Source organism: Triturus cristatus, chromosome 4_2 (genome assembly GCF_964204655.1).
Source record: "Triturus cristatus chromosome 4_2, aTriCri1.1, whole genome shotgun sequence".
NCBI lineage: Eukaryota > Metazoa > Chordata > Amphibia > Caudata > Salamandridae > Triturus > Triturus cristatus.
This window is the reverse complement of record NC_140586.1, coordinates 217,008,185-217,035,218: the sequence shown is the minus strand read 5'-3', so window position 1 is coordinate 217,035,218 and position 27,034 is coordinate 217,008,185. Positions and strand designations below refer to the sequence as shown.

At 45.0% G+C, this 27,034-nt stretch overlaps 1 protein-coding gene across 1 annotated transcript in view; it reads left to right on the top strand.

The window, feature by feature from the left end:
- CACNA1I (calcium voltage-gated channel subunit alpha1 I) overlaps window positions 1–27,034 on the top strand; it is a 580,458-nt gene that overhangs the window by 531,785 nt on the left and 21,639 nt on the right. The window contains exons 30-32 of the mRNA XM_085601256.1: window positions 18,744–19,070; window positions 19,372–19,518; window positions 20,016–20,135. Of these exons, the coding sequence (XP_085457382.1) occupies window positions 18,744–19,070; window positions 19,372–19,518; window positions 20,016–20,135 (594 nt within the window). The remainder of the gene's footprint in view (window positions 1–18,743; window positions 19,071–19,371; window positions 19,519–20,015; window positions 20,136–27,034) is intronic.

Here is a 27,034-nt window from a genome sequence, read left to right as displayed (position 1 = left end):
AAAGAAGCGGGAAACAGAGCGGATGGTGCGGAGAGTGAGGAAACAAGAGGAGACCACGGAGCTGATCTGTGGGTGAAGGGTGAGGTGATTATTTATTTTAACACCCAGTGTTTTAACCGTGGTTGAGGGGGAAGGTGCGGGCCCAAGAGAGGGGGGCCAAAAGAGAGAGTTCCAGGGGCTGGATGAACCACCAGTGAGAACCAACTCGGTTTTATCCGGGTTCAACTTAAGGTGGTTGTGGTTCATCCAGTCCCTGATAAATGTCACGGTAGACTGGAAATTAGAGACAGAGAGGGGAGAGGAGGACAGATCAAAGATGAGCTGGAGGTCATCCGCGTAGTTGTACACGGTGACCTCCAGCTGCTGAAGCGCGAAGATAAGAGGGAAGATATAGAGATTAAAGAGCAGGGGGGAAAGAGAGGATCCCTGGGGAACACCACAGGTGACCGGGAGGGGAGTGGCAGAGAAGATGCCTAGCCGCACTGCCTGGGTGCGGTCCCTCAGAAAGGAGGAGAGCCAAACCAGGGCTGATCCCCCGATTCCAGCCGCCCTGACACGGGACAGTAGGATGGTATGGTCCACCGTGTCAAAGGCGGCGGACAAGTCAAGGAGGACCAGTGCCTGGTGTTTGTTATCATCCAAACCCTTTCTGAGATTATCTAGGACTGAGACCACAACAGATTCGGTCGAATGTCTGGGGCGGAAACCGGCCTGGCGAGATGCCAGCCCCCCGTTAGTCTCAATGTGGGCGCTGAGTACCGCCATACCGCCAACAAGCCATACTATACCATACCATACCATACCACACCATACTATACTATACAATGGCAGTCCATACCACACAATGACAGGCCTGCCATACCACGCCGATTCCCATACAATACCATACTACACCATACTATACAAAGACAGGTCATAACATACCATACCATACAATGACAGGCCATACCATTCAATAACAGACCACACCATAGCTTATCATAATAAAATATATAATACTGGGCCGTACCATACCATATCATACTATACAATGACAGGTCATACAATACCATACCATATCACATAATACAATGAAAGCCGATACCACAACATAAGATACAATGACATGCCGTGCCATATTATACAATGACAGGGCATGACATACCATACTATACAATGACAGGCCACATCATCCCAAATCATACCACACACACATTACCATACAATACCATACCATAGCATACTATACAATAATAGGTCATAACATGCCATACTTTAAAATGACAGGCCATACTATATCATAACATGCTACACAATGACAAATCCATACAATACCATACCATACTGTGCTCTGCTATACAATGACAGGTCACACCATACCATACCATACTGTACAAAGACAAACCATACCATTCCATACCATATAATGAAAGACCTCACCATAGCTTATCATAGTATACTATATAATACAGGGCTGTACCATATTATACTATACAATGACAGGTCATACAGTACCATACCATATCACACAATACAATGATAGACGATACCATAGCATACTGTACAATGACTGGCCGTAACATACTATATAATGACAGGCCATATCCTAACATGCCATACCAACCATTCAATGACAGGCCAGACAATACCATACTATACTATTTCATAACATTCTATACAATGGCATGCCACAACACAGCATTCCATACTATACTATATAATACCAGGCCACAACATTCCATCCTGTACAATGACAGGCCACACTAAACCATACCATCCCATAACACACCATACAATAGAATTACAAGCCATGCCATACCATACCTATACAATGACAGGCTACACCATAGCGTACCATACTATACTGCATAATACCAGGACATACCGTTCCATAATATACCAATGACAGGCATCACCACAACATACTATACCATCCCATAACGTATCATACAATAGAATGATAGGACATACCACACCATACCGTACTATACAATGACAGGCATACCATACCATACCACACCTCACAATATCATACTATACAATGACAGACCATACTATCCCATAGTATACTGACAGGACATACCATACCACAGCATACTGTACCATGCCTCACAATGACAACCAATACCATACCACTATAGGCCATACAATACTATAACATACCATATCATACCATACTATGCTATGACATACCATACCATACTATACGATGACAGACCACACCATTACATACCGTACTATATAATGACAGGAGATACCATATGTACATTATCATACTATACAATGACAGGCCGTACCATACCATACTATAGTATGACTGGCCACACCATACCAAACTATAAAATAACATAATATATCATACTTTACAATGACAGACCATACAATTCCATACAATGACAGGCCATATCATAACATACCATACAATGACAGGCCATATCATACCATACCATCCAATGACAGGCCATATCATACAATACTATAATATACCATACTATACTATACAATGACATGCCACACCATAGCATTCTATACTATATGATATGTTAACAAGCCATACCATTCCATACTATACAATGACAGGTCATACCACACCATACCATCCGATAACATATCATAGAATAGAATGACAGTCCATAGCACACCATACTATACCATACCATACCATACCACACCACACATTATCATACTATATAATGACAGCCCATATTATGACATACTGTATCGACGAGACATTCCATGCCATGCATTTCTGTACTATACAATGACAGCCCATACCCTACCATACCATACCACACTATGATAGGCCATAGGATAGCATACCATATCATACCATATCATTATATGCAATGACACACCACCGCTATACTATTCAATGACAGCCCACACCATTCCATACTGTACTATATAATGACAGGAGATACCACACCATATGTTATAATACTATACAATGGCAGGCCGTACCATACCATACTATACATGACTGTTGCCCTCCCTCTGTCGCCCTCCCTCTGTCGCCCTCCCTACGTCTCCCTCCCTCTCTCCCTCCCTACGTCTCCCTCCCTGTCTCCCTCCCTACGTCTCCCTCCCTGTCTCCCTCCCTGTCTCCCTCCGCCTCCCTCCCTCTGTCTCCCTCTCTCCTTCTGTCTCCCTCTGTCTCCCTCCCTCCCTCCGTCTCCCTACCTCCCTCCCTCCCTCTGTCTCCCTCCATCTCCCTCCGTCTCCCTCCCTCCGTCTCCCTCTCTCCGTCTCTCTCCCTCTGTCTCTCACCTTCTGTCTCTCTGTCTCCCTCCCTGTCTCCCTCTCCCTCCCTCTGTCTCCCTCCCTCCCTCCCTCTGTCAACCTCCGTCTCCCTCCCTGTCCCCCTCTCCCTCTGTCTCTCTCCCTCCCTCTCCCTCCCTCTCCCTCCATCTCCCTCCGTCTCTCTCCGTCTCCCTCCCTCCCTCCGTCTCCCTCCCTCCCTCTGTCTCCCTCTCCGTCTCTCTCCCTCTGTCTCTCTCCTTCTGTCTCTCTGTCTCCCTCCCTGTCTCCCTCTCCCTCCCTCTGTCTTCCTCCCTCCCTCCCTCTGTCAACCTCCGTCTCCCTCCCTGTCTCCCTCTCCCTCTGTCTCTCTCCCTCCCTCTCCCTCCCTCTCCCTCCATCTCCCTCCGTCTCTCTCCGTCTCCCTCCCTCCCTCCGTCTCCCTCCCTCCCTCTGTCTCCCGCCATCTCCCTCCCTCCGTCTCCCTCCCTCCCTCTCCCTCCCTCCCTCTCCCTCCCTCCCTCTCCCTCCCTCCCTCCGTCTCTCTCTCTGTCTGCCTCCCTCTATCTCTCCGTCTCCCTCCCTGTCTCTCTCCCTGTCTCTCTCCCTCCCTCTGTCTCCCTCTGTCTCCCTCTGTCTCTCTCCCTCTGTCTGTCTCCCTCTCCCTCCCTCCCTCTGGCACCCTCCGTCTCCCACCCTTCGTCTCCCTCCCTCCGCCTCCCTCTCTGCCTCCCTCTCTGCCTGTCTCTCTCTGTCTCCCTTCCTCTCCCTCCCTCTGCCTCCCTCTCCCTCTGTCTCCCTCCCTCTGTCTCCCCCAGACTGCGCCTCTCTGTCTCCCTCTCTCTGTCACCCTCTGTCAACCTGTCTCCCTCCCTCTCCCTCTGTCTCCCTCTCCCTCCCTCTGTCTCCCTCTGTCATCTCACCCCCTGTGTGTGTCAGCCCTCAGCCCGTGCTGAGACAGCTTCCCAGCGGGCACACACAGCCGCACCCGAGCACTTCACAGGTTTTTAAAAGACCATTTACATGTTAATAAAGCTTTGTTGTATTGCACCTCTTAGGCCCCTGCATCTCCACTTTGACAATCTCTGGAATCCCCCGGCCCCCACAGAGCAGAGTCTGGGCTGCTGCAACCGGCAGTGTTTGCTAACACTATTTAATTTTTTTTTTTTAACACAGGTAGGATGTCTGCAAGGTCCGCGGGCCGCCAAGGAAGGCTTACCGGGCCGCTGGCGGCCCGCGGGCCTTACTATGAGTAACCGTGGTCTATACCATACTATACAATGACAGGTCATATCATACCATACCATATTAAATCATAGTAGGCCATATCATATCATACCAAACCATCCCATACCTTTCAATGGCAGGCCATACCATATCATACTATACCATACCATACCATACCCTACAATTATAAGGGCACACCATATCATATCATATACCCAGGGACACTGGAATTATGTAATTGACGGCCGCAGTGATTTCTACATAGTTGTAGATTTGCCGCATTTGCCACATAATCCATTATCTGCTACATAATCAGCAGATTTTAACAAAATAAAATTAGTTTCTAGCGCAAATGTTTAAAAGTTACAAAAAATGCGGTGATTCCTGCTGCCACGCACTGGAGGACCCTCTACAAAGCTTGACTGGTCACTTTTCTGTATCTAATTGCTTTATTTAGGTGTTAAACTGGTACTAATGAAATGCAACTATTGCCCGGACAGCGTTAACAAGTTTAAAAATGACAAAGTAATGAAGTAATACTATCACAAAATGTGCCCTATAATGCTCCATAATTTAGGTAACCCTGCCACATAATTTTCGCTCCCCTGCTGCATAATTTCAGTGGGCCTGATCATACCATAATTTATTTTAGCCATACTATGCTATACTATAGAATGACAGGCCATATCACACCCCACCATACCATCCCATATCGTATCATACAATAAAATGACAGGCCATAGCATATCCAACTATGCAATGACAGGCCATGAAAGACCATAACATACTATACTCTTACTATACATACATATTACTATACATATTGTTTCAGCATTCCCCTGACAAAGGTGGCTACACCGAAATGCATTGGGAACTGTGTCTGCCATTTGATGCTATCAAGAAATGAGAATACGAAAAAGAAAATAAACAAAAACACAGTGCTTTAAAAAACATACTATACTCTGCTGTAAAATGACAGGCCATACCAAACCAAACCATACCTTAACATACCATACCACACAATGGCAGGACATACCATACCGTACCCAACTGTACCATAGCATAGCATACTGTGCAATGATAGGCAACACCATACCATACCATACTATGTAATGACAGGCCACTCCATACCGTACCATACAGTACAATGACAACTATACCATACCATACAATGACATGTCAGACAATATCATAGCACCCTATACTATATAATAACAGGCCACACCATACTTTACAATGGCTGGCCATTCCATAGCATACCACCCCATACAATACAATGACAACCTATACCATACCATAGGATTCTATATGATGACAGACCATACTATCCTATACAATGACATATCATACTATACAATAACAGTCCATACCAAACCATTCCATATCTTGTGTAAAGATTTTTATATATGCGCACATGTACTTTATACAAGAGGTTGTGTGATTATATGGAGTCATGTTTGCTTTTAACCCCCATTTCATAGTGAAATTATAATTGTTATGTCCCCAATCGCATTTTATTCTGTTATTAAGATATGATACATTGTAAGTTTCTTTCTTTTTTGTATATTTTTATGTGGAACTCATTGGAGTTCTGAATCATAAATAAACTGAAACCAAGGCTTCCAATACTATAATATGGCATGCTATACCATACTATGCAATGGCAAGCCACACCTTACCATACTATATAATGACAGGCCATTCAATAACTTATCATACTATACAATGACAGACCATACCATACCATGCTATACACTGACAGGGTATACCATACTATTGTATACCAACCTATACCCATACTATACAATGACAGGCCATAACTAGAATACACTGACAGGCTGTACCATACCATATCATGGTATACGATGACAGGTCATACCGGACCATACTATATGATGACAGGTCACACTATACACTGCCAGCTTATACTATACCATACCACTCCATGCAATGACAAGTCATACCATACCACACAATACTATACAATGACAATCCATACCATACTATACAATAGACAGACAAGCCACGCTATAGCATACTATACAATCACAAGCCACACCATACATACCATATCGTATCATAGCATACTCTACTATACAATGACAGTCCAGACCATGCCATACTACACTATTCCATGCCAAATCATAGTATACCATACTATACAATAACAGACCATGCCATACCAAACCATACAATACCATATTATATCATACCGTACTAGACAATGAGAGGCTGTATCATAACATACCATACTTTGCAATGACAGACCATACCATATTAGCTCACACCCTAGCGTACTAAACAATGACAGCCCTACCATGATATATTATGATAGGCCATACCATACCATACTATACGACAGGCCATACTATACTATACCATACCATACCATACAATACTATACTATACAATGACAAGCCATACTATACCATAACATTAACTGCTATACAATTACAGGCCAAACCTACCATACCATGCAACAACATGCCATACAATACTATACAATGCCAGACTACACCATACCATACTATACTATATAATAACAGGCTATACAGTACCATACTATACTATATAATAGAATGCCATACAAGACCATACCATACCACACCACATCATACAATACAATACATTCAATACTCTACCATAAACTTCTATACAATAGCAGGCTAGATCATACTATACAATGGCAGACCATACATTTCCATACTATATAATGACAGTCCATACCACACCATTCCATACCATCATACTATACAATTACAGTCTGTACTATCATACCATACTATACACTGACATGCCATACAATGCCATACTATACAATGATAGGCCATACCATGATAGGCCATATTTAGCATACCATTCCATACCATACCATACTATACACTGACATGCCATACAATGCCATACTATACAATGATAGGCCATACCATGATAGGCCATATTTAGCATACCATTCCATACCATACCATACTATACAGTAGCAGGCCATACCAGACCATACAATGACAAGCCATACAATGTCATATTATAATGTTACATACCACACCATACTATACAAAGGCATGCCATACTATACCATACCATACCCAGCTATACAATTACAGGCCAAATCTACCATACGCTACAATGACAGGCCATACCATACCAATAAAATACCATACAATACTATACAATGCCAGACTACACCAGATCATACTATACTATATAATAACATGCTATACCATACCATACTATACTAAACAATAGCAGGCCATACAAGACCATACCATATCATACAATACAATAAATTCAATACTATATCATTGCATGCTATACAATGACAGGCAATACCATACTATACAATGACAGACCATACCATTGCATACTTTATAATGACAGTCCATACCACAACATTCCTTACCATGCCATATAATACTATAGAATTACAGGCTGTACTATACCATGCTATACTCTACAACGAGAGGCCATACCATGCTAAACAATGACAGCCCATACCATGATAGGCCATATTTAACCATACCATTCCATAACATACCATACTGTATTATACAATGACAGGCCATACCATACCATAATATACAGTACCAGGCCATATCACACCATACAATGACAGGCCAGCCAATGCAATACTATAACGTAACATACCACACCTTACTATACACTGGTATGCCATACCGTACCATACTATACAATGACAGGCCACTCTTTACCAATGCCGTATAATGACAGGCCATTCGATGCCTTATTATACTATACAATGACAGGCCTTACCATACCATATTATACATTGACAGGCCATAGTATACCATACCATACAATGACAGGCCATACAATAACATATCATACCATACCATAGAATGACAGGCCGTACCGTACCATACCATGCTGTATGATGACCGACCATACCATATCATACCATTTCATACCATACAATGACTGCTCATATATACCATACAATACTATACAATGACGTGCCTTACAATACCATAGTACGTTATGACTGTCCATACCATACCACACTATAGATTAACAGGCCTTGCCACACTATACAATGACAAGCCATGCCATACCATACCATGCCATGCTCTGCTATACACTGACAGGGCACACCATGCCATGCATTAATATACAATGACAGACAACACCATAACATACAATACAAGGACAGGCCACACCATACCATACCATTCTATACTACATTATAACAGGCTATACCATTCAGTGACATGCAATAATATACCTTAATGTACCACAACATACCATACAATACATTGACAGGCAAAACCATAGAAATACTATGCAATGACAGGTCATACCATACAATACTATACATTAGCAGGCCATACCATAGCAGGCCATACTCGACTATACCATATCATACTATACAATGACAGAACATATCATGCCGTACTGTACAATGACAGGTCATTCCATATTGTGCAATACAGTGATAGCCCATATCATAACATACCGTGACACGTTATATGATAACATATATACAATAACAATCCACACCATACCATACTTAGCTATATAATGAGGAGCCGTGCTACATCATGCCATACCATACCTAATCATACTATACCATACTATAAAATGACAAGTCACACCTTACCATACATACCATACCGTACCTTACTGTTAGACCTTGCATCCTTGGCATGGTTTCCCCCTAAAAGTTTTACATTCAGACCTCCTGTTTTTGCTGACTTTTATGCTCGCCTTAAGACTCTGTACACTGTACCACTGCTAACCAGTGCTTAAGTGTTTGTGTTCCCTGCTCAAGTCATAGTAACATTGACTTATACCCAATTGGCATATTTAATGTACTTATAAGTCCTTAGTGAAGTGTGCTATATATGCCATGGGCCTGTAAATTAAATGCTACTAGTGGGTCTGCAGCACTGATTGTGCCACCCACTCAAGTAGCCCTTTAAACGTGTCTCAGGTCTGACATTGTAGAGCCTGTGTGTGCAGTTTAAAATTGCCATTACGACCTAGCAAATTAAACCTTTTGTCAAGCCCAAACCTTCCTTTTTAATACATATGTCACCCTAAAGAATGCCCTGGACAGCCCCAAGGGTAGGGTTCAGTGTATTTAAAAAGTTGGACATGCACTAAAACTCTTACATTCGTTTGTCACTACTGCAACGCCAATCTCTTCTAAAGGATTACATTGGAGTTGCCTTATTACATTTTATCAGTGACATTTTAAATGAGAAGAAATAACTGGTTCATGTTCGGTGTCTCTGGAATCCTAATTTAACATCCTAACTTAAGGTGAAGTCGGATTTTAAATTACAATTCTGAAAATGCAATTTTCAGAAAGTAATTTTTTTTTGCCTTAGCCATTCGTAGTCTGCAACCTGTCTGTGGTCACACGACTTGGTGTAGTTGGTAGTTGGGCTTTGTATATGGGGAGGAGATGCGCCCAGCCTCACTTATACCTGAAAAGGCTGCGTCCTGTTTCCACACAAAGAGCTCCATACCCCTTATAGTTAGTCTGGAACAAGAGCATGGAAGGCAGTGCATCTGTGCACTTCAAAGTCATGCCTCTAGTAGCTTCATCCCACTTGAAAGGCCCAACTGTGAATAAAAGAAGAACCTCAGACACCACCACTTCAGTACACTTCTGGATCTGTGGATACTGTGCCAGGAAGAAGTACTCCTGTGTTTCTGAAGGACTGCCACTCTGCTTGACTGCACTCTTCTGGACCCCTGCTTGGCTGTGCCCACCTCCTGCCTGCTGCCCTCTTGCCTGGGTGAGAAACACTGGGCCTACATCTCTTTAACCCAGAACCCAGAGTGACTGCAAGGTTAGTTGGCTGGCCTCTGATCTGAAGCCTCAGAAATGTAACAGGCTTCCAACATCCTTGCATCTGCACCTGGACTCTGCCATCTGTGAGTCTACCCTGCCAAGTGGTGCCACCCCAGTCCTGGACCCTTGGAAGTGGGCTTAAGGTTCTTGGCCAGCCTCTGTAGATCAAGCAGATCCAACACATCTCCTCTGCTGCGCGGAGCACTCCCGAGCAGAACCAATGCGTCTCCCCTGCTGTGTGGATTAGATCTGTCGCAAAGATTTGCATCACCGCCACATCCCATATCGTCTTCGGAACTATTGTTGACTGACACATCGTCGGCTCAGGCCCTCACATCTCTACTCGACAGCAGCCTCGACAATGACGCCGGACTCCGCATCGCAGCTTCTCAGACCCAACGCGTCGCCCCAATTGCTAGACGCATCTCTGACTCCGAACTTCCCATCGCAAGCCCCATTGAGGGGATGTTCGACATCGACGCAACAAGACCTTCCTCCGCAGTCTCATCGCCTCAAGTAACCAGCGCATTGCCTCCTCTGTGTGACGCATCGTCGACATGGATCCACACAACGTTCCGCAAACCAGCCGGCCTGTGCCCCATCATGGACGGCTTGAACTTGTCACTTTGTCTTGGTCTGGCGTGACCAGATATCCCCAGATGGCGCTTTATGTCTTTTGCCGCTATTTCCTCTGAAGACTTTAAAATTCAATATTTCGGGTTTTACTAATTGGATTTTTGACATTTGGGTCTTATTTAATTTATTGAATTAGGCTCTATTTTTCTAACCCTGTGGTGGGTCTTTTTGTGTGATGTTTTCACTGTATTACAGTTTGAAGTGTTGCACAAATACTTTACACATTGCCTCTAAGTTAAGCCTTACTTTTCCTTGCCAAGCTACCAGGAGGTTGAGCATAGGTGGTTAATTTGAGGTTCGCTTGTGCCTTACCCTGACTAGGATTGCGGTTGATGCTTGACCAGGGCTCACACCTTAGTCAACCAATAACCCAATTTCTAACTCTTACTATACCAATGAGAGGCTGTGTCATTCCATACCGTTCTATACAAAGACAGACAGTACCATATCATACTACACCATACAATAACAGGTTATGCTATTTCATTCCATACTAAACAATGACAGGCTGTACTGTACCATAGCATATTATACCATACCACAATATTCCATACCAACAAATACCATACCATACTAACAATTACTAATCCTGGGCGTAGTGGGCGTAGTGGGGCTACGTGGAGCAGCGCGTAGTGTGGCAAAATCTACGCACACTCACGCGCTCCGCGTAGCCCCACTACCCGCCGCCCGCCCGCCCTCATTTTAAAATAATTTAAAGAACATTAAAAGTAAATAAAACACCTTACCTGCAGTGCGGCGTCCCGGGGCTCCCTCTTCCTGCTTGACGGCAACTTCTTCACACAAATGCGCATGCGCGGACGCCCGCGCATGCACATTTCTCGCATTTGTGTGAAGAAGTTACAGTCAAGCAGGAAGAGGGAGCCCCGGGATGCCGCACTGCAGGTAAGGTGTTTTATTTACTTTTAACGTTCTTTAAATTATTTTAAAATGAGGGCGGGCGGGTGGTGGGTGGCGGGCAGCTCTGCTTCGCTGCGGCATGTGCGTAGCGCTGCCTGCTACGCCTATTTCGTAAACGGCGAAGCAGGCAGCGCTACGTGCACTCCGTGGGCGAAGCGGAGCACGACGCCCAGGGTTAACAATTACATGCTTTTCTATCTCATACCATACCATGGCCTGCCATACCCATACCATACTGTAGAAAGACAGGCGTTACCATACCGTTCCATACAATGTCAGACCATATGTTATGTTGGGATCCCAACAGATATCAGCTATTGGTTACTACTTTGTAATTTATTGTCATTAGCATACCCCACCAATGAAAGATGTATCTGAATTTTCCAACAGCATTGGCAGGTACGCTCTGATCACAAGTCTCTTTTCATCTCACTCTTGACCAGCCAACATTCCAGCTGTCTACATTCCATTCCTGTGTCATCACAAGATGACAAGAACTACTTTATGATGATAGGCCACGCCATACCGTACTATGCAATGACAGACCATGTTATCCCATACTATACAATGACAGGCCATATTGTGCCGTACGATACCATGCCAATCTAAACAATGATGAGCCTTACCAGACCTTTGAATACTCTGCAGTGACAGGCATGACTATACTATTTGATGATAGGCCATACCACACCATACTATACAATGATAGGCCATACTATACCTTATCATACCATACCGTACCATACCATAAATAGAATGACAGGCCATACCTTATCCAGGGCCGCTGGAATTATGTGGCAGGAGAGGGCCAAATTATGCATCGGGTTGAGTAAATTATGTGGCAAAAAAGCACATTTTTGCGGCAAAATGCGACACATTTTGTAATAGTATTACTTCTTTCATTCATCATTTTAAAACTTGATAACACTCGCTGGGCATTGGTTGCACCTCATTAGTGCCAGTTTAACATCCAAATACAGCAATAAGCAACAGAAAGGTGTGCAGACCATCTTTGGAAAAGGCCTTTCACTGTGCGGCAACATGTGTCATCGCATTTCTAGTAACTCTTGAACCGTTTGAGCTCAAAATGCCGTTTTCTTTTGCTATATTCTGTAAATTATGCAGCAGATGATGGATTATGTAGCAAATGCGGCAAATCTATAATTATCTGAAAATCGCTGCACAATCACATAATTCTACCGGCCCTGACCATACCATACCATACAATGACAGGCTATACCATACTGTACAAATTACACGCCATACCATACCATACAATGACAAACAATACCATGCCATACAGTGACAAACCACACCATAACGTAGCGCGACAGGCCATATGACACCATATCACACCACTCTGTGCCACACCATACTTTATAAAATGACAAGCCATACCATTACATACCATACCATGACAGGCCATAGGATATTGTAACATACCATACTATACAATCACCCCCATACCATACCATGACATCATAAGCCATATGATAGCATACCATTCCATAGTATAGAATGACAGGCATACTATACCATATCATACTATACAATGCCAGGCCATACCATGCCATACAATAACAGGGCATAGCATTCCATGCAATACTATACAATGACAGACTATGCTGACTATGCCATACTATACAATGACAGGCCATACCATACAATACAATGACAGGCAATACCATATCATACTATATAATCACAGTTCAGACTATTCCATACTATACAATGCAAAACCAAAGGGGATGATGGACGGAGTGTTGAACATTGCAAGCACTCAGCCCCTGTCAACTGATCTGGGTTTAATCCATCATCATTCTTTAGCTCACTCCACCACCCCAGTTCAGACATGGCCATATGCAAATCAGTCTGACCCTGTGCCTCATGGGAACTGTCCAGCCCGAACTGCCAAGCCATGTCTTCCCTGGACCGGAAACAAGCATCCTAGGACCGGTTTCGGATTCATAACCCTCATCAGCCAGGCTATCTTGAATCCAGTGGCAAAGTGAACAAGGGACCCACGTCTGGGCATACCCTGCCAACTTAGGGCGAACAAAGCAAAACCAAAGAGGATGATGGATGGAGAGTTGAACATTGCAAGCACTCACCCCCAGTCAACTGATCTGGGTTTAATCCATCATCATTCTTTAGCTCACTCCGCCACCCCAGTTCAGACATGGCCATATGCAAATCAGCCTGACCCTGTGCCTCATGGGAACTGTCCAGCCCGAACTGCCAAGCCATGTCTTCCCTGGACCGGAAACAAGCATCCTAGGACCGGTTTCGGGTTCATAACCCTCATCAGCCAGGCTATCTTGAATCCAGTAGGAAAGCGAACAAGGGACCCACGTCTGGGCATACCCTGCCAACTTAGGGCGAACAAAGCAAAACCAAAGAGGATGATGGATGGAGAGTTGAACATTGCAAGCACTCACCCCCAGTCAACTGATCTGGGTTTAATCCATCATCATTCTTTAGCTCACTCCACCACCCCAGTTCAGACATGGCCATATGCAAATCAGCCTGACCCTGTGCCTCATGGGAACAGTCCAGCCTAAACTGCCAAGCCATGTCTTCCCTAGCCCGTAAACAAGCATCCTATGACCAGTTTTGCAAGGGACCCACATCTGAGCATACACTTCCAACTTAGGGCGAACAAAGCAAAACCAAAGGGGATGATGGACGGAGTGTTGAACATTGCAAGCACTCACCCCCAGTCAACTGATCTGGGTTTAATCCATCATCATTCTTTAGCTCGCTCCGCCACCCCAGTTCAGACATGGCCATATTCAAATAAGTCTGACCCTGTGCCTCATGGGAACAGTCCAGCCCGAACTGCCAAGCCATGTCTTCTCTGGACCGGAAACAAGCATCCTGGGACCGTTTTCCGGTTCATAGCCCTCAACAGCCATGCTATCTTGAATCCAGTGGCAAAGTGAGCAAGGGACCCACGTCCGGGCATACCCTGCCAACTTAGGGCGAAGAAAGCAAAACCAAAGGGGATGATGGATGGAGTGTTGAACATTGCAAGCACTCACCCCCAGTCAACTGATCTGGGTTTAATCCATCATAATTTTTTAGCTTACTCCGCCACCCCAGTTCAGACATGGCCATATGCAAATCAGTCTGACCCTGTTCCTCATGGGAACAGTCCAGTTTCGGGTTCACTTTGCCACTGGATTCAAGCTAGCCTGGTTGATGACGGCTGATTAGCCAGAAACTGGTCCCAGGATACTTGTTTCCGGTCCAGGGAAGACATGGCTTGGCAGTTCGGGCTGAACTGTTCCCATGAGGCACAGGGTCAGACTGATTTGCATATGGCCATGTCTGAACTGGGGTGGCGGAGTGGACTAAAGAATGATGATGGATTAAATCCAGATCAGTTGACTGGGGGTAAGTGCTTGCAATGTTCAACACTCCGTCCATCATCCCCTTTGGTTTTGCCATACTATACAATGGCATGCCATACTATACAGTACAATACCATGCCATACTATACAAAGACATGCATAGTATACAATAGCAGGCCAGGTCATACCATGCATTTCTATACCATACCACGCTATACAATGACATGCCATACCACACCTTACCATACCATAACATGCCATATAATACAATGACAGGCATACCATATCCATGGCCACTGGAATTATGCAATCATCTGCTGCATAATCTGCAGATTTTAACAAAAACATTGTTTCTAGCTCGAACGGTTCAAAATTTACAAAAATCGCAGTGACCTATGTTATAACGCAGTGGAAGGCTATTTGAAAAGGTTCACTATTTGCTTATTGCTATATGTGGGTGTTAAAATGAGGAGCAGCCAATACCCAGACAGGGTTAACAAGTGTAAAAATTACAAAATAACTAAGTAATTCTATCACAAAAATATGCCCCATTACGCCGCATAGTTTGTCTTTCCCTGCTGCATAATTTACTTAACCCTGTTGCATAATTTGGCCATCCCCTGCCGCCTAATTCTAGTGGCCCTGACCATTCCATACCATACCATACCGTGTCATGACAGGCCATATTATACCATACCATACTATACATGACAGGTCATATCATAACATACCATACTAAACCATGACAGTTTATTACCATGCCATACTATACAATGACAGGCCATATGATACCATGCCATACCATACTATACTATACAATTGCAGGCAATACCATGCCATACAATACAATGCCATTCCATACCAGACCATGCCATACAATGAACACCCATGACATAGTGTACCTTGATAGGCCTTAATGACACCATATCATTCCATGCCTTGCTATGATACCATCCATAGCATACTGTAGTATACAATGACATGCCGTATTATACCATGACAGATCATATGATACACACCATATCATACCATACTATACAATGACACACCCTAATATACAATGACTTACCACACCATACCATACTATATAATCACATGCCATACCATAACATATCATACTATACAATGACAGGCCATACCATACCTTACTATACAATGAGAGGCAGTACGGTGCAGTACCATACCAAGCCATACCATACCATGCAACGACAGGCTATACCATGTCTGTCTAAACAGTGACAGCCTATACTATACCATACCATTACACACCATACAATCGCTTATCATACAATTCCATACCTTACCATACCATACCGTACTATACAATGACAGGCCATACCATACCATAATATATTATGACAAGCCATAAAACACCATACTATACAATGGCAGACAGTGGTATACGATAACATACCACACAATGACAAGCCATGCTATACTATATTATACTGTACTCTGCTATACAATTACAGATCATACCATACCATGACAAGCCATACCATACCATACTGTACAATAACACATATTAAGAGCTGATACAATACCATACAATACTATACATTGACAGGTCCCACCATAGCATACCATACTATACAATGTCAAATCATACCATACTATTCAATGATAGGCCATACTATACCATACTATACTATACTATACTATACAATGACACGCCATACCATATTGTACAATGACAGACCATTTCATGACAGGTCATACCATACCATATTGTACCATACCACATACTTTGACAGGTCCTCCCATAGAATGCCATACAATACAATACAATGACAGGTCATACCATACTATACAATGACAGGCCATTTCATACTATATAATACCATACCATACCAAACAATGATATGCCATACCATTACCATACTATACTATATAGTGACAGGCCATACCATACACAATAAAATGACAGTCTATACTGTAACATATTGTGCAATGACAGTCTATACCATATACGACAGGCTATACCATACCATATCTTACAATGACAGGCCATACCATACCATACTGTATCATGATATACTATGACAGACTATACCATGCCATTCTATGCAATTATAGGCCATAACATACCTTATTTATACAATGACAGCCCTTTGTATACTATGTCATGCTATAGCAGGTCATACCACACTGCCCTATACAATGACAGACCACTCTACCCCATGCCATACCATACTACCCTTTGTAATGACATATCATAGCATACCATACTATACAATTACAGGCCATACCATATTAGGCCATACCATACTATAGAATGACAGGCTATACTATACCATACCACAGTATACAATTGCAGGCACTACCATACCACACCATGCAACACTATGTAATGACAGGCCATACCGTACCAAAGCATATCAGACCATACCATACTATACAATGACAAGCTATACCATACCATACCATACTATACCATGCCATTCTATGCAGTGACAGGCCATACTATACCATACAGTGACAGGCCATACCTACCATACCATACTATACAAAGACACCCCATACCATACTATACCGTACCATACAATTAAAATGCATATATTATGTTTGGTCCCAATAAAGGTAGGTTTACCGTTTCTACGTTTAAAATTTACTGTCAATAACATACGCCACAAATTAAAGATACATCTGAATTCTCCAACAGCATTGGCACCTCCGATCCCTCAAGACCGTCCAACATTCTTACAATCAACATTCCAATCCTATGTCTTCTCAAGATAACAAGACCATAATACAACACCATACCGTACCATACTATACTTTACCATACAATGACAGGCCATATCATACTGTACCTCACCATACTATACAATGACAGGCCATACCGTACTATACTGTACCATACTATATAATGACAGGCCACACCATAGCATGCCTTACCATACTATATAATACCATACCATACTGTACAATGAAAGCCCGTGCCATACCATACTATACAGTGACAGGCCATACCATACCATACTATACAATGGCAGGCAATACCATTTCATACAATGTCAGTTCATATTGTACCTTATGAATTAGACCCGAATCTCAGATTTAGAACATTCCTTACATTTCTCCAGGCAATTTTCACAGTAGACCTCTTCCTAGAATGGCACCTGTAGACATCATGTATCATGCTCCTGGAGACTGTATGTGAGTGTTCAAGAGCTAGATAAGAAAGCCCAAATTAATTAAAAAAAGGATAATCAATCTTGTCACAACATTTCACAGCCCAGATGGCTAGCGCCTAGAGTATATATGTTTTGCACACAGAAGATACATGTGCTCACTCACTCCTTCACTGACATTAAAGTTCAGCCACTAGATGGAATGCACCACTTTTTGATGTCTTGTTTTAGACTATAGAGGGCACTCTTGATATATTATGTCACTTTGCAATGTGCTGAATGAAGTGAGCACATATATATTTCATACACCATATTTTAGAAGCCATTAGAGGTGAATGCAGTGGGACTAACATCACCTAGTTAACCCTCAGTGTAGTTAACCCTCAGTGTGAGTAACGTGAGGTTCACCAGTTTTGCAATTTTCTTCTCTCTGTCTTGCAGGACACACTGCGGGACTGCACCGGTGACGACCGCAGCTGCCTGAGCAACCTGCAGTTCATCTCGCCCCTTTATTTTGTCAGCTTTGTTCTCACTGCCCAGTTCGTGCTCATCAACGTAGTGGTGGCGGTGCTCATGAAGCACCTCGACGACAGCAACAAGGAGGCTCAGGAGGATGCCGAGCTGGATGCTGAGATTGAGCTGGAGCTGGCCCATGGCCTCTGCTCTCAGGGAAGCGGCTCTCCCGGATCCAGTGGGGACACTAGTAGCCGAGGAGGCAAGCCGGCGACAGAGCGCCACTGCAGCCTGAAGTGCTACTCTCCTGCCCAGGTATGGATCTGGTCAGGTAACATATCTGATAGCAATGTGTCTCCGCTCTTAGCGGAATCTTGCACACGTGATGCCACGTGCATCTTATATCCCTAATTTAAGGCATCCTGTATTTAAGCTCACATGATGCTGTTAGGTAGGCCCAACATTTTGCGATGGATCAGATTTTGTTGTATAACCAACCAAATCTGTGTACTTAAAATGCTTAACTTGTACAGAGTTCTTCATCTGGAACTTCTGTAGAATATATGTATGATTCCCCAACCTTTCTTTTACTCTCTACATCCATCCCCGGCTCTAGGAGAACCTATGGCTGGATAGTGTGTCATTGATAATCAAGGACTCGTTCGAAGGAGAGCTGATGATCATCGATAACTTGTCTGGCTCGGTCTTCCATCACTACTCCTCTCCAGCCGCATGTGAGAAGTGCAACCACGACAAGCAGGAGGTAAACTTTTTACTACATTGCTCATGGATTCTGGATTCTCTGGGTGTCAGGAGGACAGGTTGCAGGGAGCGATGTACTTGACCATTTTGATTACTGAGAAGGTTCAGGATTATGTAGATTTCACTGCAAGATTATACAAAAAACACAAATTCAGTGGAGTGTCACTCATTCCCCATTAATGGTCCTAAATACTTGAATTGACTCTTCTTCATTTCCCACTACTGGCATGAAGTTAAGTAGACCATTTACCTAAGAATAAAGGTGCCATCACAGAAAAAGTATCAAATCTTCAGCACAAACTCACATCTCATCAACATTCGTACCAAAACTAAACATAGATCTCCCCAGTCAATTTAGTAGCTGATGACAGACCCCAAGGAGCCTAAAGCTGTAGGTTGAAGAAGAATCTCAAGGGGAACAAATCTGATGCATAGGTATGGCCAGCTTTGAGAGGCTATCAGGTTCTGACTAAGGGATATTTCTTCTCCTCTCTAAAGGTGCAGCTGGCTGAGGTGGAGGCCTTCTCCTTAACTTCAGACAAGTCATCCTCGGCGCTGACTGATGACCTCAGCCTAGACGGTCACAGCCTCTGTCAGCTAAACAACAAAGATGGCAAGGTATGGAGACATCTGCCAAAAGAGCGTCTGTATGAATTCTTTTTTTGCTATTAGCTCATCCCAGGCAGTCCCTCGTAGTTCTCTTTTTCCAGCTACAACTAACATATTGAAATGCAAGATCCCTTCATACCATATTTACCTATGAAGTCAGGCTATAGATGTATGGAGCTGCCCTTCTTAACTCTGCAGCCCCTCTCACAGCCTAGCGTCCTTTGTAATGTCGTTCTGTACATTGATGCACCTGTCTGTTACCTACATTGCCAGCCACTCCTGATAATCCTGTTAATGTCAAAATCAATGCTTATGTCTCTTACCTGCACAGCCGACTCTCAGACACTTAGTGTCCACAATAATTTTGATCCATACATTGGTGCATCTCTCCCTGTTAATTACACAACCACTCTTCCATACCGAATGTGCCTGTTATTGTTGGTTTGCCGATTGGTGCAACTCTCCCTGTCAAATGCACATCTTCCTCTCTCAAACCTGATATCCCAGCTGATGAAGATCTCTCTATATATTGGCATTTATCAATGTTATGTTCACAATCCCCTCTTGCAAGCCTAATGAAAAAGTAATGTCCGTCTGTAAAGTGGTGGATGTGCCCAATACACGGTATGACAGCATAGTGCCCTTGGTGATGTTGGTCGATAGATTGATACACACGTCTATTTCCTTGTGAAATGAAACCCTCTAGACCTGATGCCATTAGTTGATGATGATTCATAAACTGATAAATCTATCCTGAGTGAGAGGCTGATCTTATTTTAAATAAATGGGATAGAAATGGACATGGCCCATTGGATGGACAACAATAGAAACTTTGAGATTATGTATGGCTATTTATAAAATAGCTGACGAAGCCCCGAGGACATATGTACCTATGAATGGCATTTGCAGCATTGAACGTATTGGGGGTAGACATGACCATGAATGAGATGGACACGCCTTGAAGTGCTGAGGAGATATGAGCCTTGTGGGAAGGCCAGCACTGAACATGTTGAAGAGGTATACAACCATGAATAGGATGGAAACATTGGAAGAATTGAGGTCCATGAACACGAGTGGCAGGGACAACATTGGACCTGTTGAGGGTGGTACAAGACTACAAATGAGAAGGATACCATAGGAAGCATTGAGGAGGGGCATGCTTTTAATAAGAATTGGAAGGGGACAAAAAAGAAATAGATGACATGTGAATGCGTTGGAGAGATACAAGGCCATAACTAGGTTTTTCAACAGTGGAAGCATTCAGGAGCATTGTAATATTGAGTGAGATGTACAGCAATGGAAGCTTGAATGTGATATATTGCTATGAATGGAGGAAGGGGGAACAGTGAAATATTTTAGGAGATACTTGACCCTGTGAAAGATGATAACTGTAAAGTGTTAGCGGCCATATTTCGCCATGACTAGTATTGTCACCACTGGGCATGTTTAAGAGATACAGGGATATGAATGATACAGACAAAATTGGAGGCATTGCATAGCTTTCTGAAAGGGGATTAGAGAAAATGTAACAGAAGTTGAATGAGGGGACCACAGAGTGAGCGGGGGACTGTAGGAGGATAACTAAAAGGAAGATGGCAGAGAAAGGTGTGTGTGGGAATCTCTGAGAGATTAAGAGATACAGGGAAAAGGAAGAGAGGAAGACAAGAGGTAGATTAAGAAGGGGATGAGGAAATAGGAAGCTAAATTAGAGATGAACATAGGGAAACAAAAGATATAAGTATAACAGGTAGGATGAAGAGAGCAAACAAATTAAAGAGAGGGAGAATGAAAGTAACAGAAACAGTGGTAAAGATGAAATGACTGAGAGAAAGAAGACAGCAATCACTCACTGAGACAAACAGGTATGCAAACCAAACACTGAGGGAGACATGAAATACATGCACCGACAACTGTTCAGAAGACGGGACTAAACTTCACTAAAGACCATTTCTCTGACTCACCTCTAAGCACTAGTGTGATATTACAGTTCACCCTGGTGCATTAATTGCAAATGAGTGTGAAGACTGCTAACTGAGGGACTGACTCACTGTGCTCTTTCCGAATGAAACATTTCAATGCTTCTCTGTGACGGCAAATCAATATCTGAGCAACTTTTTTAGGCATATAGATTTAGACTGATTATCCCTTAAATGGAGAATAGAGAAATCCTTTAGAATGGGGTATTACTAAGGGCCTGATTTAGAGTTTGGTGGGTGTGATTTCTGCCACAAAGTTGACATATGTCCCATCCTTCATATTACAGAGCCTTAGCATGCAGTGCACTTGTAATAAGATGGGCAGTATATCTGTCACATTTGTGACAGAGTAACGCATTTGCCAAACTCTAAATCAGCCTCCCTCCCAAGAGGGGAAATACTTACAACTAAAACAAGCCCTATTTCGTAGACTAGGACCATTTCCTTGGATAGTTGACGATTCCCCAGTGTTACAATACTTAAAAATGTGGGGGAAATTCAAAGACGTAGTCTCTGAATTTTATAATCTCATAGTACATAAATTACACTCATATCCATTACTAGCACAACTTCATGTCAAATGGCAAGGGTTAATTACTGTAGCTTGTTCCGATGAGGAATGGGAGGATGTTATTATGAACATGGATAAGGGAATCAGAGAGGTCAGAATGAAATTTACTCTTTTCAAAATTCTTCATAACTGGTACTGGTCACCACAAAACCTCAAGTCAGCAGGTTTACTACACCAATCTACCTGTTGTAGGTGCCAATTTTGAAGGAATATTGGTCTTCCATAACTGCCTCTCTACACAGAGATATACAAGTGCCCATTCCTTTAATGGAAAAATGAGTTCTAGTACATGATGTTACTGATCTCTCAAATCTCGCAAACCATACAAGACAATTGATAGCTATAGCACTCACTGTAGGAAACATTTGTATATCTGAAAGAAACACGTTAGTGTTAGATATCTTACCTTAGAATATCCCCAGGCGTCAGACTGGATCCGGAAAGTTTTCGCTAGCAGTACCTCTGCGCGTCAGAAGGTGGCGTTGTGCGGCTTCGCGTCTGTTGCTGGCATCGTATGCGCCGAGATGAAGTCAGGGAGACTACTTAGGCACCACCCATTCACGCTGATGTCAGTTCTTTCTTTTCCGCGCCAGTAAGCGCAGATCCGGTTAGAGCACGTACCTTCGTCACTTTTTGACTATCTTTTTGAGACTTTTTGTCTCATGTAAGTTTGAGTCTACTCTGGTGCATGTAGGGATGCCTGGTTTTGAGTCTTGAGGGGCCTGCCGTCGCAATACGTCGGTGGCAGACCCTCACGACGTCTGTCTCTACTCCCTGGAGAGCAACCACGACTCCCGGTCCTGTAGGGACTGTCTGGCCATGGACCCGAAGGCCTTGAGGGAGTGGCACCGGAAGCTGCTTGAGGTCCGGCACTCGTCCCTGCGCCGTTCTCGGTCCAAGTCTTCACCCTTAGATTCAGGTAAGAGACAACGCAAAAGGAAGTCGAAGAAGCGTTGTCGCTCTCCGACGTCCCCCCGTCGGTTCCCAGATGCGGACGGGGGGACAGGGGTTCTGCCCCTGCGGCTCCTTCGGAGCCCGGGAGTCCCGCGGCCTACCCACCTTATCTGGGTCTGCCGGCGACTCCCGCACAGGTGCAAGAATTTCTTGCTACCATGGACCGCCTGTTTAGGCCTCAGGCTCCCGCCAGCACGCCCTTGGGCCCCGCGGTCCCGTGTCAGGATCCTGTCGGGCCGGCGGCTCCAGCGCCGCAGGATCCTGTGCCGCTGGCTCCGGCCACGGCACCACAAGGTCCTGCGCTGCCGGCTCCGGCTCCAGCGCCATCCTCGGCTCCGCCTCCGGCGCCGCAGTGGTTGCCATTTGTTCCGCCCCTGCCCAGGTTCCAGGACACTTTTGTCCCTACCTGGGATCCGCATTAGGACACGGCGCCAGTTCGGCCCCGTCCCGCGCCGTTCCTGGCGCCATTTGTTCCTTCCCCGGTCCCTGCCCTGCTGCCTCAGTCTGTATCACATACGGCGGAGGTGGAGGACGACTGGGAGGGGTTGTCAGTGTGACTCTGAGCAGGACTGGGCGGACGAGTTAGAGGAGGCCGGCGGCCTCTCCTCCACCTACCATGGAGGAGGGCGCTTCTTACACGGTGGTGCTCCGTCAGGCAGCTGAAGTCCTCAACCTTGATCTCCCTATGGTGGCTCTAAAAACTAATCTCCTCACCGAGGTGCTCCAAATGGATTCTACTTCGTCGGAGCCCCTGCTGCCATTTAATGATGCCCTCACTGACGTCTTACTGGGCACTTGGGCACGGCCAGCCACAGGGACCCCTATGGATAAGAACGTCGCCCGACGTCATCGCCCGGCGCCGGGTGACCCTGCCTTTCTGACCACTCATGCTATGCCCGAGAGCCTGGTCATTCAAACTTCGACGTCCCAGAGTGCCTTTCCCACGGCTCCGCCGGATAAGGACTCTAAGAAGCTGGAGCAGTTCGGCAAGCGGTTGTTCTCTTCGGCCTGCTTAGGGCTGTGATCGGTGAACACCACCTGCCTCTTGGGCCGCTATTCCTACGTGGTGTGGGATACTGTTGCACAGGTGTTGCCTCAGTGTCCTGAAGAGACCCACGTTGTGCTGTCCCAAGCTGTTGCCAAGGGTAAAGATGCGGCTAAGTTCGCCATTCGGTGTGGCTTGGACACCGCGGACTCACTAGGTAGAGCAATTGCTACGACTGTGGCGCTTCATCGCCACTCCTGGTTGAGATCTAACGGGTTCTCGCCAGATGTCCAAGTCTCACTCATGGACATGCCCTTTGATGGCACTCGCCTGTTTGGCGATAAAGCCGACACTGCGCTGGAGCGTTTTAAGGACTCGCGGGCCACGGCCAAGTCCTTAGGTCTTTCCACGAAAAGCCCAACCACTCCTGGTTTTCATTCCTTTTGTGGCCACAGAAGGGGCGCCCAGGCACAGTCCTTCAGCAAGCCTGTGCAGACCCAGCCTCAGCGCGGCTGTGGACGCGGTTTCCACAGGGGCGGGTCTGGGAATCAGCGTGGGGGTCAGTCCACCTCCACCCCGCTGCTTCTGTCTCTGAACCTTCCTAATCCGAGCTTTGGGGGGCACCCCACGCCAGTGGGTGGCAGGATCCGCCATCACCTCCCCCACTGGCACGCTATCACACCGGACAAGTGGGTGTTGCAGATCATCCGCAAGGGTTACTCCCTTCCCTTTCACTCCAACCCTCCAGCCATGCCACCTCAGTACCACCGCATGTCGGGGGAACACTTGGCACTCCCCTGCGCCAGCCACATTCGGAAACTTTTGTAGCAGTCCACGCCGATGGGGTCGACGACGACGTCACAGAGACACGGCTCCGCTCGCGACTCCGCTGACGTCACCGGCTCCATAAGAAGACCTCGTCGGCGTGATGACGTCAGTTCCGCCCCTTTTTTCCGTGCCTTCGAGGCACACGGACGGACCGACAGCAATATATATACACAGTACACAATATGCATATCAACACACTCTGTGTGGAAAATAAATCACAAAGCACAAGAAATAACATAATGTTTTTGACAGTGATAAACACATTTGAAACCCATCAATAGAATTACAGGCATAGAAATACCGGTATAGAAGGATGGACAACGGGGAGGCGGGTGGGTCAGTGAGGAATCCACAGGCAGATACTGTATCCACCAGAAAAAGCGTTACCGAAGGTAAGTAACTTGTTCTTCTGATGGATACATCTGCCAGTGGATTCCTCACCTTGTGAATAGATTCCACAGCAGTCCCCACTCCCGGAGGAGGGTGTCCACCCTTCTATACCAGAAAATCCTGAAGGACGGAACGAGCAAAGTGTCCGTCCCTCCTCACCTCGGTGTCTAAGCAATAATGCTTTGCGAAGGTGTGGAGGGAGGCCCAAGTTGCCGCCCTACAAATGTCCTCCACCGGAACACCCCTAGCTAAGGCAGATGTGGAAGACTTTGCTCTGGTAGAATGAGCCCTCAAACCCTCCGGAGGCTCCTTACCAGCTAGGGAGTAGCATATCTTGATGCACAAGACAATCCACCTGGAAAGGGTGCACTTGTGCACCGCTCGACCTTTCCTGCAGCCAGCAAAGCCCACAAAGAGCTGGTCATCAACCCTGGAGTCCCTTGTCCTGTCCAGGTAGAAGCTCACCGACCTCTTAGGGTCCAAGCGGTGAAGTCTCTCCTCCTCCTTGGAAGGGTGAGGGGGAGGATAGAAAGAAGGAAGGGTAATGGACTGCCCCAAATGGAAGGGAGTTACCACCTTAGGCAAAAATGCAGCCCTGGTCCTGAGTACCATTCGTTCAGCATGAATGGTCAAGAATGGGGGTTTTGAACTTAGAGCTTGAAGCTCACTTACCCTCCTTGCCGAGGTGATTGCAACGAGGAAAACTGTCTTAAAGGACAACAACCTCAAGGGACACTTGTGTAAGGGTTCGAAGGGAGAACCCATAAGATAGGTTAGTACAAGATTTAAGTCCCATTGAGGCACAATAAAGGGAGTAGGAGGATACTTGTTTGTAAGGCCCTTTATAAAACGAAGAACAATAGGTGATTTGAATAATAACGGCTGATCCGGCAAACAAAGGAAAGCCGACAGAGCCGATAAATATCCTTTCACCGTAGCCACAGCAAAGCCCTGCTGAGCAAGAGAAAGGGCAAACTGTAGAATATTAGACAGACGAGCCTTCAAAGGATCAATGGACCTCTCTCCACACCAGAGAACAAACTTAGACCACCTATATGAGTAAATGGACTTGGTGGAGTGTCGCCTGGCCGATAAAATAACATCCACCACATCTGGTGGGAGAGAGAAGGAATTCAGGTTGCCCCGTTCAATCTCCAGGCATGAAGGTGTAAGCTCTGGAGGTGGGGGTGTAGAACCTGCCCCT